Source organism: Rhincodon typus, chromosome 32 (assembly GCF_021869965.1).
Source record: "Rhincodon typus isolate 14 chromosome 32, sRhiTyp1.1, whole genome shotgun sequence".
In the NCBI taxonomy this organism is placed as follows: domain Eukaryota; kingdom Metazoa; phylum Chordata; class Chondrichthyes; order Orectolobiformes; family Rhincodontidae; genus Rhincodon; species Rhincodon typus.
Window position 1 is genome coordinate 28,799,230 of NC_063363.1, and position 14,080 is coordinate 28,813,309.

Here is a 14,080-nt window from a genome sequence, read left to right on the forward strand (position 1 = left end):
GCAGGTTTAGTATTCATAGAAGTTCATGGTTGGTTGACCCTCATGATAATAGTTTGTAAATCTCCCTTCACTCATCATGACCCAGTCTTTAATGTGGATGCAGATAAAAGCTCTGCAGACTCACACAACTGTGACCAATTCTGGCAGAGTTTCAATCCACCTGTCACTCTCCAGCTGCACAGACTCTTGTGGAATCTGGTGTCTGTACTGCAGCCGTAGTAAGGAGCTACTAAACTAGAGGATTGTGAAACAGAGCAGGGTAGAGAAGTCCCTTCTCATGGAATCATTTCTAATTGCTTTATGCATATTTACATGGGTTTGCTGGAGACAAGCAGCATTGCAGTTGCTATCTGCATAGCTCAAAGACCAGTCAGTCATGATGAATTGAGTTAAGTCTCTGTAGTATTGCTAGAAGAGGCACTCTTCATAGAGTCATAAAGGCAAATTTAACCAACAGTAAATACTCATTATCAGACGCAAGTTACTTACTCACTTGGTGATAATGTATATCACTATTTTTTTCTTAATCTTTCATGGGATATGAACATTGAGAGAGTGCTGGGGAATCTGTTGTTCACTTTTTTTATTTGTTCTCGGGATATGGGCATCACCAGTATTTATGACCCATCCCTAATTGCCCAGGAGGCAGTAAAGAGTCAACCAAATTGTTTTGAGTCTGGAGTCACATGTAGATCAGACCAGGGAAGAAGAGGAGAACCCTAACCCTAACCCTAAAGGGACATTATGGAGCCACATGAGTTTTTATGACAATTTTCAGTGTCTCCATTAGCCTTGCTTTTCATTCCAGATTTTTATTGAATTCAAATTTCTCCATCTGCCATGATGGGATTTGAATCCATGCCCCAGAACATAAACCTAGGGCTCTGGATTACTCATCTAGTGATATTACTATTGTGCCAGCACTTCCCTACAGTACAGGCAGAGAGCGAGTTCCAGATTTCTGATCTAGTGATCACAACGGAATGGATAATGTATTTTCCAGTCAGGATTGGGCCTGAAGGAGTTGGTGTTCCCTGCTGCTCTTGGCCTTCTAATGGTAGGGGTCGTGCGTTTGGATGGTTTTGTCAAAGAATACTCAATGAGTTTCGGCCATGTATCTAGTATACTGTACATACTGGGGCCACTGTGCTCATTGGTGCAGGGAGTGAGTGTTGAAGGTGTTAGACGGGTTGCCAGTCAGACAGTTTGTTTTATCCTTGATGGTGTCAAGCTCCTTGAATATTGTGGAGCTGCACTCATACATGAAAATGGAGAGTATTTCATGTGGGCTCTAGACTTGTGCCTTGTAAGCGGTGGACAGTTCTTAGGAGACTGGAGGTAAGTTAGTCTCTGCAAAATTCCCAGCTGCTGACCTGCTCTTGAGGCCACAGTATTTACGTGATTGATCCAGTTAGGTTTCTGGCTAATCAGGTCCCTCCAGGATGAGACAATGAAGATTCAGCAATCATAATGATATTGAATGTCATGCAGAGATGGTTAGAGTCTGTCATGTTAGTGATACTAATTGTTTGGCATTTACGTAGTACAAGTGTTATTTTGCCACTTTAATATTCCTGAATGTCATCCACGACACACACACACACACACACACACACACACACACACACACACACACAAAGGACGTTAATGGTTGAGCTTAGACCATTAGTCTGGAACTCCTGTAACAAAGACATGGGCCTATGATGACCAGCCTCCAAAAAACACAATCCTTTGCACTAAGAATGACTCAAACCAGTGGAGAGTTTTCCCATTGATCCTCATTGACTTTAAGTTTGTTGATGGTGTGTGAGTGAAATACGAGCTCCACCCAATTCCTTTTGTTTATTTTCACTCATTTCATTTATATAAAATTTCCAAATGGTACCTTGACAAATAATGAAAGAGAGGCTGGCATCAACATGATCTCAGGACATCACAAAATGTTTTACAGCCAATGTAGTCCTCCAGAAGGGTCTTCATTGCTGTAATCTAGAAAATGCAGCCAGCTTCCACAGACATCAATGTGATAATGACTAGACATTATGTTTTTTGATCTTGATTGCAGTATAAATATTGGTCAGAATTCAGGGATAAACCCCTGCTCTTACAGTCATAGTCATAGACTCATACAGCACAGATACAGACCCTTCGGTCCAACCAGTCCATTTCAAACATCTTCTTTAAAATAGTGCTATATCATCTTTTTTTCCCACTGGAACATGTAGATGACCCATCAGGTTAAAGCTTCATCCAAAATACTGCACTTCACACAGTGTGGTACTCGCACAAGTCTGATAACCTTGACTTTTGTACACAAGCTTTGGAATGGGACTTCAAATAGGAGCCTTATGATTCAGAGGCAAGAGTGCTACAAAATTTTAAGAAAGTGTATTTCAAAGAATCCCTACAAGAGCAAAAGGAGGCCATTCAGCCCATCAAGCCTGCACTGACCCTTCAAAGAGCATCACACCCAGACCCACCTTATCCCCATAATTCTACATTGAGCACGGTCAATCCACCTAGCCTGCATTTGAATGAAAGCAGAGGAAACCCACACAGAAACAGGGAAAATATGCAAACTCCACACAGTCATCGAAGGCTGGAATCAAACTCAGGTCCTGGCGCTGACAGGCAGCAGTGCAAACCACTGAGACATTGTGCCGTCCTTAAATCAAATACCCCAAATGGGATTTGAACCTACAATCACTAGATTAGGAGGCCAGTGCCTCATCCTGTAGGCCTTACTTCCCTTCATTTCTGCGTTAAGAACTTGTTAAAGATTTATTTTTTGCATTAGAAAGCCTGCTGATCCTTTAGAATATTTACCAAAGGCTACATAACACAGGTACAGCTGATACCAGTCACACAATCTCTCTTCTCCATGTTCCCCACTTTACCTTTGCATGTTCTCTATTGCCTGTAGCATCTCTCTCTCTCTCAGGTTAACTCATTCCAGTGCTGTTTCTCAATTCTCAATTTAGCAATTGCCTAAACAGGATTTGGACTTGGCAGACTCTTTACCCAGATTCAACATGTATGAGAGGAGTGAAAAGAAAATGTACAAAACAGATGCCATGACCTAACAAACTGCTTCAACTCATTTGAACAACCTCATATACAATACAAACACAGTCCTGTCAGATGGGTGGGTTGGATCATGGAAATCCTCTTAAATGTCCTGTGTGGTCATGATAGGTCTGGCAACACTCCAGGATTGTCCAAGAAACAAGACTGCCCAAAGTGGGGGTGGAGGGGTGGAGGTCAGGACCCCAAATGGGGTCATGAGCTGGAATTTTGGGGCTGTGAGCTAGAAGACAGCACTGGTTCATTCACCTCCCTTTGCTCTGTCGTTTCCTCCCCGTCCCACATCTCACCTTGGGGTGGCATCAGCTTTTAAAAGTCAAAATTGAGTCACAGTGAGAAAACCTGTCCTAGAGTCTCTAAGAATTAAGGATTAATGTCCATAATACGATTGTAATAACCGCAGCAGAGAAATGGGAGCACCATTTAAAAAGTATGCTTTCATTTTCCTTGAACCTCTTTATTTATTAGCCCTACAAATATTGGCAATGGGAGGTTATAATGAGTGACAGTCAAGAATTATCCAATCAAGTATTGAACTCTGTTCAATTGGTCCAGGAATACAGCGTACTGAGGACCCACTGGCAATGGCAGGAAATCATGAAAGGAATTTGAATAAAGATCAACAGGCGCATCCATTTCCTAATACGTTTAGCGTGCAGTTAATTGTGCAATGGATTCATAATACACCTTTTTATAGTGCAGCTTCCAAAATATATGTGAGACTGTATTTACAAATACAGTCCAAACGCAAATGCAAGCAGAAAGCTATTATGTCTCAGTAATAGTCACTATACCATCTGGTAATGTCATCAAAAAGTTAAAGGTGGTGCAGGACAGAATCCAAATGCTTTATGTGAGCTGGTATAATTATGGGTTATATAGATTGTTCTGTTTTGTGTCTTTAATGGAAGGTCAAATTAGGGAGACATGTGACCTGAGAGAAAATTTGAGTGATTTGATGTTAGAGATTAATGGGGGCCAAGATTGTTTCACAGGAAGAAATTACAAGGTGTTTATACTTGGAGAGAATGGTGACAGTCCATGTGCTGACAGTGCACAGACTGAGAGTCTCCAAAGTAGGAAAATGTTGAGAATGCTGTGTTGTAAATTGTTTAAACTTTCCATTTACTTCTAACGCAGTAGAGAATTGGGTTCTCAGGAAAAGCAAATCAGCATTTCCACCTGAATACAGGGCCTATGTTGCCATGGGGACAGGCGTTAAGAAGGAAGAGATCTAAAAACTAATTGATAAAGTCAGTCTTTCAGGAACAGGGAAAGAGGAAGCAGCTAAAGTTCAAATGTCTCCATGAGTTCACCATGCAGGAACACAGGTGGATGCTTTATGCCCAGGTTGAAATCTTCCTTCATGGAAATTTAAAATAACGATGGAAGATTTGCTCAATTTATGCTAGACGAAGAAAATTTTGGGGAAAAGTCTTCACTGTGAAAGACAGTTCTGAGATTATTCATTCCTGGGCTGAGAAATGAGAAAGAAAACTGAACTAATGTGGAAGTCATTGATAATGTCACTGGAACTCAGGCTAATGATGTAGGGGGAAGTGCATAGGTTCAGCTGGTGTAATTCAAATTCAATTAATAAATCTAGAATTAAAGCCTAATCTCAGTAATGGCGGCCTTGAAACTATTGTTGATTGTGATTCAAAACCTGTTCATTTAAGTAATGGGAACCTTAGGGAATGAAATCTGCCATCCTTATCCAACCAGGCCTACATGTGAATCCAGATCCTTCACAGCACGATTAATTGCATAGCAAGACACTTAGGCCAAAGACAATTAGAGACTGAACAACAAATGCTGGCTTTGCCCACATCCCATGAAAAAATAAACTTTAAAATGTCCTCAAGATCTAAGAACCACTCCCATGAAAATATAATATTTACATAAAGGACAATCTAAAATATATCTCTCAAGTGTCTGTTTGGCTGTGCCATAAGGAAAGAGGAGATTGTTCTGTATTGTGGTTTAACGGATAGGTTGTCTGCAAAGATGGTGTTCAGTCAATAGCACTTTTAGTCTTTAGCTTCATTAAATTCTTAAAACATGAAATATTATTGTGTCATACTTTCAACTACTAGCTGGCAGCTTGAATTTCTTTTTAAAAGTTCTGAGTCTCCATGGACTTTCCCTCTGTCCCACCTAAGGTTGCAGATCCTTGAACTGCCTCAACTGACTTCAAAAACACTCCCTATCTTTTTTCAATGTATTTTAATGTTTCAAGGGGCATGAATCTGTGGAAATGGGGGTTATTAAGCATTTTTAAGACTGAGTTTAATAGATTCTTGATTGACAAGGGAATCACAGCGTACACAAGTGGAAGTGAGGGCACAATCAGGTCAGCCATGTTGTTATCAAATGGTAGAATGGGCTTGAGGGGCTGAATGGCCTAATTTATTCATACACATGTTTTATTTAAAAAAAAGATTGCTTCGATAATCTTCAGTCATTTCTCTAGCTCCCATGCAAATATAGCATCTATTGTCACTCAATGTGTCTTGCAATAACTCTCAATGTTAAAGTAATTGTGTAAAACCGATAAGTGACAACAGTCTTTAAGGTTATAGAACAATACACTACAGTGGACACAGAACAGGTGTTTCCACTGATAGGATATAGACGCTTCCCAAATCTGGTGACACGAGAGACAGACTAAACATGTGCTTACACCTAATTCAATAGCTGGATTCTTCTGGAGCAGTTTGCTAAGCTGTTGCTTGAGGGGTACCCATCCCACATTCAACATGACTGCCAGGAGGCTCTCCCAATCTTACCAGCTGCCATCGATATGTCGGAAGAATTTACAAATTGATCATCAACCTGTTTGACCACATTAGGAACACATTAACATTATGGTCATCAAATCCTAGAGTGGGACTCAAATTCACGGCTATCAGCTTAGTGGCAGGGACACTAGCAACTGCTTTATAAGGCTATATATATGATAACCATCAATAAATTCAATTAATAAATTCAGAAGACAGTGGTTATGATGCGTTTAACTCATTAACACAAGGACTAGTTAAGGCAAATTGCATAGATTTATTTAACAGACATTAACTGACACATTAATATAACACAAGAACTGGCCCTTCAGCCCAACAGGCTTGCACCAATTCCTAATTCTTATTTAAACTTGTTACTTATTGACCATGCATGATTTCTATCCCTCTGTTCACCTCCCATTCATGTGTCTATCAAGATACATCTTAAGGGTTGCTAACATGGCTGTTTCCACCACCTCTGCTGGCAGTATATTCCAGGAAAGAACATTCTGTGTGAAAGATTTTCCCCACACTTCTCTCCTAAACATTCCCCCTTTCACCTTGAATCCTAATGCACCATTAGCCTTTAGAACTAGAGTAGTAGAACACAAGGAGAGGAACCTTTGCTACAATTGTACAATGACCACACTTGGAGTAAGGTGCATTGTTCCGGACATTGTACCTTAGAAACTATATACCCATTTTGATAAGGAGACCAGTTCAGATCCACCAGAATTTTACCAAAATACCAAGGGTCAGATTATATAATTTAGATCTGTATTCTCTGGAATATAGAGAGGGGGGGTGGAATTGATTGAGGTACTGTATGCAACAAATCAAAATTAATTGATAGGTTGGAGAAGAACTTTATTTTCTGGTGAATGAGCCTGGCTTAATGGGAATAATTTTGTAATCAGAGCAAGGGCATTCAGAAAGTATGATGCGGAAGTGCCGGTGTTGGACTGGGATGGACAAAGTCAGAAGTCACATAACTCCAGGCTATAGTCCAATGGATTTATTTGAAATCACCAGATTTTGCCTGATGAAGGAGCACCACTCCGAAAGCTTGTGATTTCAAATAAACATGCTGGACTCTAAACTGGTGTCGTGTGACTTCTGACTTTATTCAGAAAATAAGTTAAGAAATAGTTCTTCATGCAAAGGATAGGAGAGACGTGAAACTGTCTCCCACAAATGACAGTAGATGCCAGCTGATTAATAAATCTGAGATCAATAGTTTTTTTAACAAAAGTATTGTGTAATGATCCCAGCTGAGAGTAAAACAAGTCACGATAGATCCCAGAACAAAATCTGGCTTGATGGATCAATTTTTGCAGTTGGTTAAAGTGGTGTCCAGTTATTAAAACATATTCACATGAGGCTGTAGACCTTCTTTAACAAGAGAACGTACATTTATTAGATAAAAGAAAAAAAAACTGAGCTATATACATTTATAGAAGACAGTGAGAAAGATCTTAACAGAAACAACCAAACAATGGTTCAATCTTCCCAACATGATGCATCATGGAGACTCAATCCTATAGAAATATCACTCCCATTTCAGATTTTTAAATATTTGCCTAATTGGTGCTTTCAAGTTTCTTTTTCATAACTATGAAAAAAAAATTCCTTTCCAAGTTCACTGGTATGTGCTTTTCACAACTCTGATTGTTTAAATTTTCTCTAGTCCAAAGACATAAAGATTTCTATCCAAACTCTCTTGACTTAGAAGCTTCACAGACAAGAGATTAGGTGCTTGGATGACTGGTGTTCCCAAAAATGAACCAGGAATAATTTGGTTTCCTTCCTAGTTTCCCTTCTTAACTAAACTCTGGATTCTTCTTAACTAAAACTTTAACCTTCTGTTCTGAAGTCAAAACTAAACTAATTGCCTTTTTGTGTTTATTCTGCCTATCATAAGCCAAACAGTATAAACAGTTTATGTGTTAACACCACAGGGCTCTCCCAGGTAGTTGGCTGAAGTCTTATAACTTCTTAGAAATTACGCATTCAACGCATTGTTCAAATTGCCTCCTAACCTTTTGGAAAATAAAATTTGCATTCACAAGATTAAGCAAAACCTATATGCCTCATTTTAAGGAAAATCCAAATTCCAAAAAATGATAATAATATATTATGCATTGTCCATCAAAACTACAGAACATTGAGCCAAGGTAGGTGGATGGAGTGAAGACGCAGATCAGCCTTAATTTCACTGAATGGCAGAACGATCTCAAAGGACTGAACAGTTAGCTCCAGTTCCTATGTTCCTTAACAAATGAGAGAGAAGAAATAAAACTTTAGGAGATAGGTGAAGTGGGTTGGGATGATATTTGTTTGAATTGCAGCTAACAGCAAAATGTCTGATTTTGCATTATATGTTCTGTGTAATGCGATATGTTAGATGTAATTAAAAGGAAAATACTGTTGAGGGAGAAAATCCCAGAACACTAGCGCAGTGAAACCAGCTCAATAAAACAGTTATCCTACTAAATCATTTGTAATTGAAAGTAGAAGAAAGCCAGACAGGACAAGAGCATTTCAAATTGGATCCTAGTTCATGTGGAGGACGTGGTTTTCAACTTTAACCATACTGGCATTGTACAATTGTGCTAAACACCCCTGGATCTTGTGGGTACAATAGAATGGTCACTCTTGATCATTACTCACGAGTTCTTGCTGGAAAATAAGCAAGTGTGGACATTAGATAAACACAAAGTCAGTCTAAGATGTGAGATCTCCCTCTCACCAACAGACTGACACAATTCATTCACAAAGCACACACACTTGACTGAGATGTCAGAGAGCAGGCGTGGAACTATAAACACACTGTGAATCCAAACATTCCTGCAGAAGGAAAATAGCACAGAGAAAGAGGTAACGTGAAACTTTAAGGTTGTGAACGATGGTGCTGTTCAAAAGGATTATGACAGCAGCTGCAAAGAGACAACCTCAAAATTATTACAAGGACCCGAACGAGGTTCAAAGTGGTCCTTTCCCCAGAGCAGAGTGGATGTGTGGAACTGCCAGCTTGTGGGTTGAACAATGATTCACTGGAACCTGAAGCAGGGGTTGAACATGTTTCATTTTGAGTCAGACATCACAACGCCCGCAGAGGAAATCTGCAATTATATCAAAGTTGGGGTATGATTTTTTGAAGCAAAGCTGAAAAAAGTTTGATCAAAGAGCCCAGAAAAGAACAAACTAATTTACATGCTTGAGGCTCATTGCAATGGGGATGATCACAGGATACACATATTTCCTTCTCCTGTAAATTATTCTCAGACACTCATCAACTGGAGACATTCAATTAGGAAAAGAAAAAGCCCTAATTTTATTTTAACCTCTTTCTATCCCAGGAGTAGTAAAAGCAACTCATCCTCATTGCTTCACCAATCAGCAGACTCAGCACCGACTGGTGTTTTAATATGCAAATTTCCTGGTTAATTCTTTTAGAACATTACAGCACAAAAGGTGACCATTCAGCCCATTATACATAGGCAGCTGTTTTGAAAAAACTAACCACTCTCACACACTTCTTACTGTCATGCAGTCTTTTCTTTTTATAAACATTTTCTAATTTCCATTTTAAAGACACTAATGATTCTACCTTTATCCTTCTGTCAGGTACTGCAAAACAGATCATAACATCTCACTGTGTGTGAGATAAATTCTTTGCCTCTAGTACTTTTGCTAATTATGTTGAATTAAGTCACCTCGCAATCAACCTTCTGGTCAATGGAAATCGTTTCTCACTATCAAAATGCCCTTGTAATTTTGAACAGCTCTGGTAAATCTTTCCTTGACCTTCCCACCTTTAAAAAGAACGACCCCAGCTATTCCAGTTTCCCCTGCACCACTGCAAATTCCCCAGACCTGCTATCAGTCTAAGTGAAACTTCATTGCACCAACTCAAAAGTTATTCACATTCCTCCTAAATTGTGGTGACAAGAATAAGACCGCAATACAACATAAAAGAAGGCCATTCAGCTCATTGTACCTGAGGCATCTCTCAGGGCTATCCAACTTTTGTCCAAAGTGCCCTCTATTTCTTCACAAAGCTTAGAGTACGTGTCCAACTTTATTTTGAAAGTTACCATTGAGTCAGCTTCCAACCTTTCAGGCAATGTTCCCCAGATCGCAACAACATATTTTCACACAAGTTGTTTCCTTGTATCATCTCAGGTTATTTTGCTAATCACCTTAAATCAGAGAATCCCTACAGTGTGGAAGCAGGCCATTCGGCCTATCAATTCCACACCGACCCTCCGAAGAGTATTTCACCCAGACCCACCCCCTACCCTATCCCTGTAACCCCTGCATTTTCCATGGCCAATCCTGCACATCTTTGGACTGTGAGAGGAAACTGGAGCATCCAGAGGAAACCCACATAGACAGTCACCCGAGGGTAGAATTAAACCCGGGTCCCTGGCGCCGTGAGGCAGCAGTACTAACCACTGAGCCACTGCGCCTGCATCCCGATGACTGATTCTACATCTGTAGAGGGACTGTTCCTAATTTTGAATGTCACTGATAAATCCCATCTTTCTCCACTCTGAGAAGAGGTACTTGAGTTTCTTGACAGGATCAGGCTGCAGGCTCCAGCAAGAGGAATGTTTGGGTCGGGGATGTCGATGGAGGGGAGCACTTATGGCAGGAGTAATCAAGACAGGGTGTGCATGTGGAGGGATGGTGGTGAAGGGGGCAATACTGGAGAATGGGCAAATAGCGATGGAGAGGGGCGACGGGCACAAGGCACCCCAACAAGAGGCCACAATGCTACCAGATTCCTGAGGGCAACTGGCATCACTGATGGGCCACTCAAGTGCCCTAACTGGTCAACAAGTGCCTGACTCCACCATCACCATGCGTAAAATGTCCCTGGGCATTGGCAGAGCAGGTAGGAGACAGTGGCACTGCGCTGGACCCCGAATTTATGACTTACTGCTCACCATTCCATCCCTCAAAAGAATTTGGTATGAAATTCTGCCTGTCACCTGGGCATCTTTTAAAAAAAATCCTCCTTAATTTGTCTATAGATAGATAATTAATATTTTACTACATCGAGACTAAATGTCTTCCCTTGGTAGAGTTAAGGGTTTCTGGTTGTTTGTCTGACATAAACAAGAATAAAATGTGCTAATCTCATCTTAAGTAAGGGTAAGACAAAAGCAAGGCTCCACATTCTAGTTAGTTATCATCTGCCAGAATCTCAAGCCCATCCTCCACTGTGTGGGAGGGCTGCTTTCTCATTAGAGAGAGGCAAACGGTGGTGCTTTAACTTGAGGGTCATCGTGCTTCAGGTGAGGGGAGAGGTACAGAAGGAAAGTCCTTCAGAAAGCGATCAGTTAGCTCAGTTGGCTAGAGGGCTGGTTTGTGATGCAGAGTGACACCAATAGGGTAGGTTCAATTCCTGCATTTGCTGAAGTTGCCATGAAGAATTCTCCTCCTCAACTTCTCCCATTGCCTGAAGCATGGAGACCCTCAGATTAAATACTACCAGTTTCCCCTCTCTCTCTCTTTCTAATGAGAGAGCAGCCCTACAGTCCACCAGGACTCTGGTGACTGTAGGTTTACAGTGTGAGGAAATCCTAGACGCTCCTGGCAGTTTGGATGACCATATGCAGGAGGTACCTCCAGCTGGAGCTACTCAAGCTCTGGGTTTTGGAGTTTGGCCAGCAGCTGAGAGCACTATGATGCATTCATGAGGCTGAAAGGTTCATTTCAGGACATGGTCACCCTGTAAGTGCAAGGAAGTGCAGGCAGAGAGGAAATGAGTGATCAATAAAGAGAAGCGTACCAGGAAGGTAGTGAAGGAATTTTCTGAGCGCTACTCTCTCTCAAAATGTTTTTCTTACCTTGGAGAAAGGTAGAATAATGGTTCTCATGTGCAGGCCAGGCAGAGTCAAGGCCATTGCACCGTGGGTTGGAGGGGGAGGGAAGGAAGAAGCATGGAAGGGTAAGAGTTGTAGGGGGATTGTTAGTGAGGAGAATAGATATATATTTCTGCAGCTGTAGGCATAACTGCAGGATGCTCTGTTTCCTTCAGGGTCAAGAATGTGAGTGAATGGCTACACAGCATTCTGAAAGGGGGATGGTGAACAGTCAGAGGTCACGGTCCATGTCGGGACCAAAGACATGGGACAAAAGAGACATAAGGTAACAGGCATTAGGGAGTTAGGTAGTAAATTGTAAAGCAGGACTTTAAAGGTGGTAATATCCAGGCTACTCCTGGAGGCATTTGTGGCGGTGAGTATAGGAATGGAAGTATAAAGCATATGTAAGCGTGGCTGAAGGGATGGTGCAGGAGGGAGGAGTTTAGATTCCTGAGGCATGGGGGCCATTTCTGGTAGGGAGGGAAACTGTACATGTTGGACAGGTTACACCTGAACAGGAATGGGAACAAGTTACTCACAGGAGGTTTGCTAATGTTACAGGAATGGATTTAACCCAGATAGGCCGGGGAATGGGATCCTGGTTAGCAGTTAAGAGGGGAGTGAATATGAGGTGGAATTAGAAGTTAAAATGTTAAAAATGAGTCTGGAAGATGGAGGAAACATGGGCTAGGTAAGAAAGAAGTGAGGCTGGCAAGGTTAAATAGAAGATGTTTTAACATGAGGATCCTAAGGAATAAGACAGAGGAGCTGGGGGAACAGAAAGGCACATGGGAGTAAGATATCATAACCATGACCAATACTTGACTGAAAAATTGGTAGCTTAACATTCCTGGTATTTGGACAAGATAGAGAGAGGGATAGAGTGGAAAGAGGGGTGCAATATTGATCAAAGAATCAATTATAACAGAGAGTAGGGACAATTTCTTGGAAGGATCAACAATGAGGCCATATGGGTAGAAGTTAAAAAACATAGAGGAACAAACATGTTGTTGGGTGTGTACTCTAGGCTCCCAAACAGTCAAGGAGGAGTCCAGGAACAATGTGTAATCAAATTTCAAAGAAGTGTAAGAATAAAAAGGCAGTAATAGTAAGAGATGTCAACTACCAAATAATAACTGGAATAGTTTTCAGTGTACAAAGTAAGGAGAGCTCAAACATCTGAAATGGCATCAAGGAGAACTTTTTTAATGGTACAATGAAAGCCCAACAAGACAGGAGGCAGTTCTCCACTTCCTATTCGGAAAAGAGCCCAAGTCAGCTTGAACTCATATCTGTCAGGGAGCATTTTAGTGATAGTGGCCATAACTCAGTTAGATTTAGAATGGTTACGGAAAATGAAAGTATGAGCTGAGAAGAAACCTTCTAAACTGGGGAAAAGGTGAAAAAAAGGCCAAAGATCTCACTGTTCCTGCACACTGCTTAAAATTGTGCCATTTATACCACTCAGTATAGCTATAGGATTTTCAACTCAAGGATTGAGCTGTTGACTGATGTCAATCTATTAAATAACTGTGTAAATTTAAGGGAGGAACAATTAATTTAACTTTTTTGAAAAGAGGGTCTCGTGGACCAGAAGGTTCAAATCCCAGCTACCCCAGAGGTACGTTATAACATGTCTGTATGGCTTCATTAAATATAATTAGTGATGCACTAAGTTGTTGTTGGGGAGGGGTGTGGTTTGAGCTGTATGGCTGTTTAGTCAATAAATTCAATCTAAAGGAAAAGGTGTCTTGAGTTCTTGAGATCCAATTCAGGGATCTCAACTTGCCAAGTATAAAAAAATGCAAGTGAAGAAGCAGATCACTCACATGCCACATAAAGTGATGCATTCTTGCTTACGACGTATCCCAGGTGGTTGCGTGCCACACACATGTATATACCCTCATCAGATTTCCCTTTGCGTCCCTGGTTTAACTGATAGAAGAAGAGGGAGCCGTGTGGCAGGAGAGTACGCTGGGACTGAGGGTCATCCTTGCTGGTCTCCACCCGTTCACCGTTCCTGTACCATTCGATGACCGGTGGGGGCTTTCCCTCTGCCCGACAGTTCAAGGTAGCAGGCTCTCCCTTGCAGACAGCCAGGTCAGTCGGATGTTCAATTATCAGAGGGGGGGATTCATCAAGTCGGAGTCTGGAACCTAAGGAGTAAATTTCCATTATTAGAATATTTGAAGTATAACTGCCTCAAAACTGGATTAGTTCATTCATTGAGTCTTAAAATTGCAAAAGACTGTTGATACCAGGTTTGGTAACATAGTGGTAACCGGATTGATAGAAATATGAGGAAAATGTGTTGAATCCCTCTTCCGTTGGGCAGAAGAT

At 41.0% G+C, this 14,080-nt stretch overlaps 1 protein-coding gene across 3 annotated transcripts in view; it reads right to left on the reverse strand.

Annotated features, from left to right (window-relative positions):
• The window catches only part of robo4 (roundabout, axon guidance receptor, homolog 4 (Drosophila)), a 124,990-nt gene that overhangs the window by 94,330 nt on the left and 16,580 nt on the right, over window positions 1–14,080 (reverse strand). For all 3 annotated transcript variants that reach the window (XM_048615601.1, XM_048615599.1, XM_048615600.1), the window contains exon 2: window positions 13,570–13,896. In XM_048615601.1, coding sequence (XP_048471558.1) covers window positions 13,570–13,896 — 327 coding nt within the window. The remainder of the gene's footprint in view (window positions 1–13,569; window positions 13,897–14,080) is intronic.